Here is an 8,396-nt window from a genome sequence, read left to right on the forward strand (position 1 = left end):
AAAAGGCAGTTTCTATCAATAAGCTGACAAACGTTCTGTAGTATATTGTATACAACAGGTTTTTAAGCATAGTTTTGATAATGTTGATAATTTAGAGGACTTTTAAATTAGCCCTTCAAATACTGCAAGCTTTATTCTTTATTTCTTTACTTTTGTCGCTTTGCCTATTACAGCATAAAGAGCAGTTTTCCAGCTTCAGACAGCAATATTTATTTAATATTTAATACACAAGCAGCGCAACGTCCTTGACATTAATCCAGCTGTTATAATGGATGGTTACAGGTAATGTGGTAACCAGCGAGAGTGTACTATGATGAATGTCTGAGAACTGTAGCATGTTTTGTTGCTGCTGTGGGATAAAGAGCTGGATTGTGTCCAGCAGGCATTGCTCTGAGGACAAGCAAATGGATGGAAGTCAATGGGCAGAAGACCAACAGAGATGTGTTTTCAAAATTAAATATCTGAGAACACTGAGGTTTTGTAATGCGATCAAACAGAAATATTTATTGACAGAAAATGTAGAGAAAAATACAAGAAATATGGGTAGAAGAAATATGGTATTTTCATACGGGCCTAAGGAGAAGGATACATCATGTTCAGAGACCCATAGCAGATAGTTGGAGAAGATGAAATGCTGATTTCGCTTTCTTAAGGCATGGCCTTTTTTTTCTTTCTTTTTTTTTTGCACAGCAGAATTCCATGAGTGAAATGCAATTTAATTTTTAAAACTGCATACATATGATTCTAAGACATGAACGTACGCACAGAAAATGCATGCCTCTCTTTTAGATTTAGTGAAATCTATTAATCGCAAAGAAATGATTCGTCACAGAAAGTTAGGGCCTTATTTATAAAGCGTGCATTTGCACAGATTTGATCTCAAAGTGTGTGTGCTAAAATCCACCCTAATGTTCAGTTTCAAGTTTGTTGAACTATGACATGTGATTTTACCCTGTTAACCATTAGAAAGCTAGATCAATGGCCAATTATTAAATTATTTATTAAAAAATGATCAAAGTTATAGTATAAATAAACATAATAGACTATTTACTTTCTAAAAGCATGGATAAACACATAAACACAACTACTTTGTATTATTATTATTATTATTAAATATGTAGCTAGGCATTTTACTTTCTGGCATGTCTGGAGTCCTGCAATACGCATCCACTGCACTGCTCAGTCAAAGCCAAAAGTAGTGTATTTATTGTAAGGTATTCTTCACGTTCATGTTTCAGTTACAGGGTGGATTTTAATTGTATATTTATTGTAGTTTCGTTGTATTATTTTATTGTTTTTTCTTATGCACAAGGATTGTTGTAATGTATTTACAGCGCTACTCGAGTAGGTCAAACTGTTGTGGTTAGAAAGCTGCAATGAGAAGACAAAGTCTCGCGAGATACCAACGGCCAATCAGGAACGCGCCTTCATGTAAATGTTCAAAAAAACATGGCGGCGATGTAGGAGAGCACTCTTACCGGAGCACCCAAGCGTTTTCCAGATTTAAACCAAATAGCGCAAAGATTTTTCCACTAGTTCAACCAAGTTATGAATACTGGAGCGGTATTGTTTATATTAGTTAAAATAAGTCATGACCGACACGAGAAACATCGCTGTGTGCCATATATCCGATGCGAGAGAAAGTCGGAGCAGAACTTCCAAAGTTTCCCAGAACAAGATGAAAACAAAGAGACGAATGATCGGACTCAAACAGTCCCAGTCTCCGTCTTCGTCTTGTCACACTTCATACAACTGTCGCAAAGGTAATACTTTTGTAAGTCATAACTTACCAAAACGCGCGTCAATCGAGTGCAAAGCAGATGCATGTTTCTTTTTAGAAAACTGTAACGTTACTGTCGCGGTGTAATTGAACTGAACGATTCTTATATTCGTGCTGTTTAAATGACACACCAAGGTAACTCACTTCAAAGAATAGCATGGTTCTACAGTGGAACATGGCCAAAGTAACGTTACTCCTTGCTAGTGTCGACGTGGAAGGTTATTTACGCCATACTAATCGTAGTGTTGTAATTATTATTTTAATTCTCAGATTTTACCACCCCAAAACGCCGCACAAGAATCCAATTCAACGGTTGTTACAGTGGAGATTCTCCTAATGAGACCGAATCCCCTCAAGACATCATCTGGGATACCAACTCACCCTCTCAGAACCTGAATGGCAAGTGTGATCATAAAACTTCAACTAGTCTGTATTTATATCCCCTTAAACAATTGTACAGATTAGGGTTCTTTTTCGTTTCTTTTATGAATGCAAACCAAAAAAAAAACAGGATTGTTAATAACTGATAATGAACGATAAGTTTCACCTGACGTAAACATAAGATCTCAGCAGTAAAATGAATTAAAAAAGTAAAAGTGTGTGTGTGTTATCTAAGTCCGACTCAAGACACCTCCATCTTTGTATTTGTGTATTATTTATGTCTCATGTAAACTATAACATGCTTATAATGGTATAAACAGTAGATATATTTGTGAACCGATTGCTGTATTTTATTGTGTATCAGACTATTTTACAGAAAAAAAAAAAACTTTTGTATTGTGTATACATTTGTAACTGTTCACAGGACAAGGAGATGGGAGAGTCATTGAAATATCAGAGATTGTCAGTAGAATTGCACCAAAAGTAAGTATTAACCTAAGTCAAATATAGACAGTAAAATTGTATTTATGGGTGTCATGGTAAATGTAATGTATGTGTAAGGTTAAGGCGGCAAATGAAGGGGACTCAGTGCTCCAGTGGATTGGAGATGGTGCCATACCCTGCACTCCAGAGATCAGACAGCCCAGAGTCCGGAGGATCTCAGCACGGTATGCATCCTATTATCAACGACATGATGAATACTTAAAAGGTGCTGTAAACATTTTTTTTGGACTGTCATACATAATATGACTGTATTACCTTACATGCAACTGTATGCATATTTAATATTATAATTTGAACTTGACCTCTACTGTACAGTTGTAGCACACCAACCATCTCTCCAGCATCTATTTCACCATTACACCACTGGATCAGAGTTCTTTAGTTAAAAATGTATTAAAAATCAAAAGCTCATCTTGTAAGAGGGGTGCTTAGATTAACGTAAGTACGGATTGCATTTTTAGTATGTGTTTTTAAATTAATAGAGCCATGCATGTGACATTATTTACATACACACAGAATTCCCTGTGATATATTTGTGATTTTCATATTTATGTCCCCTTCTCTTTCCATTAGGCAGAGCAATGTTGAGGACCTCATGAAACTTGCCAAGCAGTTTGACATCAATATGACTCGCCAGGACAAAGAGAAAAAACAGGAGAGCACAGAACAAATCAATAAGCAACAAAGTGATGGGAAAGCGACAACGGAAAGGTCAACATCTGTCAAAGTCTCATCAGAACAACTGACCAGCTGCTCATCTCAAGCCCGCCAGGACGAGGCGGAGCTTCAGGCGTTGTTTGACGGTCCCACTCAGCACATAAGTGGGAGACTGAGCCCACCGTCAATAAACTGCACACCAGAAAGCAAAGCTGAACCTGTAGCACCGGCAGAACAAAAGTTGAAGAGCGCTCCTGTAGATGCACCTAAAACCACAAAGGTGGACTTTGATGATGACTGGGAAAACGATGACCTTCTGAATGACTCGTTTGTGGTGGAAATGACACAGAACACAGTTCCTTTGAATGTAGCTCAGAAACCGAGCACTGCTCAGCCTGGGTCTTGCTTTAGCAGATGTCATGTTGTGGCCGAGGTTCATCCATCTGTAAACTTCTGCTTAGAGACTCAAAAGAACATTAGCAAAACCAGCACCTTTACCCAGACACTTCCTGGAGTTCAAACATCTAATCAAAGCACTTTTAGATCAAAGCCGCCTGCTTCTGCTCAGAATCACACAACTGACAAGCTGCTAAAGACTTCACCTGTGGACCAAGTGAGGCAGCAAACACATTCATCCCAGAGTACAAGACAAGTCCAGCTTGATAGAATGACCAAAGACTGTGGAGCTTCAAGTCAAGCTTCTTCTGCTAAGTTTGATGGGGTTTCAGAGGAGGACATGAAGTCTCTGTTTGATTCTGATAGTCTGTGGAATGACGAAGCAGAGGATGATCTCCTTTGTCAGGCCTGCGATGATGTGGAGAAGTTATCGGCCAGTCAGGAACAGCAAAGACGGAATGAGGAGAACAAAAACCTTGCACATTACAAATCAAGAAGCTTTGCGTCTAAAGCACCTTCCGATTCTGACACCATTCGTGCCCAGGCCGTGGGCATCAACAATAAGAGCCAACCACGAGAACCCACAAAGTCCACACGCATCTTTGCCCGCTCAAATTCAGTACCGTGTACAAACAGCAGTTCTGGACTTAAACAGGGCTACAGTGTGTTGCCGGCAACTACAAGTTCCAGCTCTGGATTGGGAAGCCATAGTGCACAGTATTATGGATATGCACAAGGGAAAAGTGACTTAGGACCTCGGCCTGGTTCCTCACAGACTGTTAGGCCACATAGCTCAACAGTAGGAAACGCTTCTAACGCCCACCATCACTCCTTCAAAAGACATCTGTCGGACTCCATGACGCTCACCAACAAAGGTAAGCTTTGTACGTTGTGGCACCTAAGCTCTGAAATTGCATCACTGAACACTCCTACAGGAGATGACTGTAATAGGCAAGTTTGCTTAACCTGTTAAAGGAATAGTTTAAACATAAATCAAAATTGTGTCATCATTTATTCACCCTCATGTTGTTCCAAATCCTTTCACTTTCTTTCCTCTCTGGAACACGAGGGAATTTTTTCAGGAATATTCACAATGCTCTTTTCAATTCGGTGGAAGAACACCGAAGTTTCTTTTTTCTTTTTTTCTTCTTCTTTTTTTGTTTGTTAATGTTTTCGTTTGATTGGTTTAAATTAAAATTATTAATTAATTTAAATAATTAAACATCAGTTTATTCAAATTTATTACACTTTTAGATCCCTATGGAATCTGTTTTATTCTTCCAAAATTCGATTATATTTTTTTTTTTCTGGATTCTGTTTTAATGGTTTGATTTAAGTGAAATGATCAGAAACATGTCAAATCAATGTAGTTCATAAAACTTTAACAAATTAATAATTTACAATCATGTTTTTTTTCTGTATTTATTTTATGCAAATGTAACATTTAGTACAGACTTCTTTTCATCTTTAAAATTAACAGACACTAGCAGATTTCACAATTATTGTGATAATTGTACTGCCCTACATTTGATTTATTGTGATTTTTGTTAGCTTATTAAAGACTAGACAATGGAAAATACTTGATTATACCCTAAAAATAGAATGCATATATCATGAGTCATAATAACAAAAACAATGCATCAAATCTTTCTTAATTTTTTTTTTTTTTTTTTTTTTTCAGGAGCATTCGCTTACACAGTGTATGTTTAAAATACCAAAACCCTGAACTTGCACATGAATATAATAGTCAAATGGTCAACAAAATGAGTAGAAAAAGTACTTTATGAAATAAAATAAAGTGTTATGTTACTTTGGATACCGTTTTAGTCATGTTTTCCCACCAGTGTGTAAATTCCAAAGTGTTTCCACACTTGGTATTCAAAACATGAAGGTGCAGAAAGAAATCTGGAAGAGGTCTGAATCTATGTCTCCGTCATGGTTTTGCTTTCTCATGCTGACTTGAAATGTATATGACGTCATCTAATGCAATGGCACTGCGAATGCAGAAGGATCGTTGCATGATGTCAAAGCAACACGCAGAAAAAAAAACGCAGTCAGTCACGCATTATATTATGGTATTAAGCACTATTTAATGATAGAACTTTAGTGATTAGAACTAAAACTTGGTAACCATGTATGAATGCATATTTGTTATTTTAACTGAACTTAAGACTGGTGGTGATGCTTAAGATATTGTTGGTCATTTCAGGGTTTCTGTAAAAAAAAAAAAAAGTAATAGATCATATTAATTATTATATAAAGATAATACTACATCTAATTCTACTACAATACTAACAATATACAATGCACTACGGCTTGATGAGCTGCCGGGTTCATGAATATTAATCACGTTGGATATATATATATATATATATATATATATATATATATATATATATATATACACAGAAAAAAAACAGCTGGCTGATCTTTTACGTCTGTTAACTAATGACTCATGCAGCCGTTCGCGCGGTTGTGATTTTTTTAAAAGTGGAACGTAGGCCTATTTTTACGTTTGCACGTGACTGTTTTGAACCCGTGTTTAGACCCGTGTTTCCCCTGTGTCTGACCCGACCCGCACCCGTATCCGACACAGTTGGATATTTTTCACCCGTTCCAGCCAAATTTGCGGGTCACCCGTGTGAGAAACAGCATGTGTGAGAAACCGCGCTATCAGCAAAGCGACGACGAGTCGTGCGCCTTCACACAGGGTTTACAGTTCGGCATCCAGGTCCATTGAGATGAACTGAAAAGTACAGATCGCTTGATGGAGAGAGAACTCTGAAGTTCTCAAGTCAGTGTTCAACGAGTGAAAATGTGCTAATCTTATAATAGCCTTGAACACACACACTGGCGAGTAAAATCTAAGAATTTATTTGCCAGTGGCTAACGATAGAAATCATTTAGTCGCATAGAGTAAAATTTAGTTGCATATGTGAGTGATTTACTCGCAATATAGAGGGTTGAGTGTATTGTCTGTTTATTAATACTTATGAAACCACATATTAATGCTTTATTCTGCATGCCCATATTTCAGATACCTTAACCTTACCCATTACTATTAATAAGCAGCACATTAGGGTTTTACTGAGGCAAAAGTCATAGTTCAGTGTTTCCCACAGCACTTCCCCCGGGGATATATATATATATATATATATATATATATATATATATAATGTAAATATAAAACAGCAGAGGGGCTTATTAAAAGTGCAAATTCATCCTCTGCCAGCAGAAGGCGCTGTAAGAGCGGCAGAAACAGTAGTTTTCCTGGTAACGGCTGTAATCTAAACAGTACGCTACTTTATAAGGCCATACATGAAAGATTAAATAAAAATGACATCAAAACTTTTCTGAAGACAGTCAGATTCCTTCAATAAGATATTTATATTTATATAAAAACACTTGTGCAGAGTTTTGATTTTTAAACGCGCAGTGCTCATGTTTATTTAACAAAGTCAAATCATTTTGGAAAATCTATTTGTGGTGGTCAGTGTTGATATTGTCAAGGGCCACCACAAATAAATCAATGTGTAAAAAAAACCTGTAGTTCATGATTAGTTAATAGTGAAAACTGGTTCCCAGACTAAAGTGTGACCAAATATTGTGCACAATAGACTACTTTGATGATATTTGTTGATGTGCTTTTGCAACCACTAGTCATCATATGGAAATCTTCAAAAATCTCTTTTTTTTTAATGTTCCATTGCAGAAAGTCAGTCGTTAGGATGAGTAAATAATGCCATTTTAAATGTAGGATAAACTATTCCTTTATCTCTTATGGTTGTCCTCTGATGTACTTATTGCAGTAGAAATATGGGTAACATTTTAGATTAGAGAATACTATTCACTGTTTAGTAATTGCTTATTAGAATGCACATTACTACTATATTGGCTGTTTACTATATAAAGTGAACTTATAAAGCACATATTAATGCATGGCCATCTAGATCCCCCTAACCCTTCCAAATACCTAAATATGACTAGTACAATACTACCTTAATATCAATAACTACCAAACTAGGAGTCTGAGGGAAAACTCTTAAATTAATAATGAATATGTGTTTCCTAATCTAAAGTGTTTCCGAAAATGTGACTAGTAATTCACTTTTATGCTGCATTCACACTTTAAAAGTTCACACTTTTAAAAATGTACAGTTCCCAGTTCAGTTGCACAGAATCATAACAAAACTTTTGTTTTTGTTGTTTTGCAGTTTTTATTTCATCCCATACGACAGCCAAATGTTCGGCTGCTGAGATTGAGAGGAAAAAACAGGAAGCGATTGCGAGGAGGAGAATACGGATGCAGGCTAGCCAAAAAAACGGAGCACCTACATAAAACATCACAGAGGAGCCTGTACTGGACTGAATGCCATGGATGTTTAGGGCTCTAAAGGGCTAAATTATACAATGAGGGCTGAGAAACATATCGCTACATACTAATTAAGAGTTTAACGCTAATTTGTCTCTTTGAAGGAGATGTTACTTGAAGATTTCTCATGCTTTTTTGAATAATGTTCTGCAGTGTTATATCGGTCTAACTGCCAAACTAAATGACTAGAGTTACAAAAAAGCAATTTCTCGCACATTGCGGTTCCGTTATTACAGCCCAGTATTGTCAGTAAAATTAATGGCAAATGTCTACAAGCCTTTTTTTTTTCTTCTTCTTCAACATTTG

At 36.6% G+C, this 8,396-nt stretch overlaps 1 protein-coding gene across 1 annotated transcript; it reads left to right on the top strand.

Annotated features, from left to right (window-relative positions):
- The first annotated feature begins 1,379 nt into the window (after positions 1-1,379).
- etaa1b (ETAA1 activator of ATR kinase b) lies at positions 1,380-4,780 on the top strand. Its single transcript, XM_059566773.1, has 5 exons — positions 1,380-1,763; positions 2,051-2,179; positions 2,586-2,644; positions 2,723-2,829; positions 3,239-4,780. The coding sequence occupies exons 1-5, from the start codon at positions 1,592-1,594 to the stop codon at positions 4,689-4,691; spliced, it is 1,920 nt and encodes a 639-aa protein (XP_059422756.1). The 5' UTR covers positions 1,380-1,591; the 3' UTR covers positions 4,692-4,780.
- The last annotated feature ends 3,616 nt before the right edge of the window (positions 4,781-8,396 follow it).

This window comes from Carassius carassius, chromosome 14 (assembly GCF_963082965.1).
Source record: "Carassius carassius chromosome 14, fCarCar2.1, whole genome shotgun sequence".
Classification (NCBI taxonomy): Eukaryota; Metazoa; Chordata; class Actinopteri; order Cypriniformes; family Cyprinidae; genus Carassius; species Carassius carassius.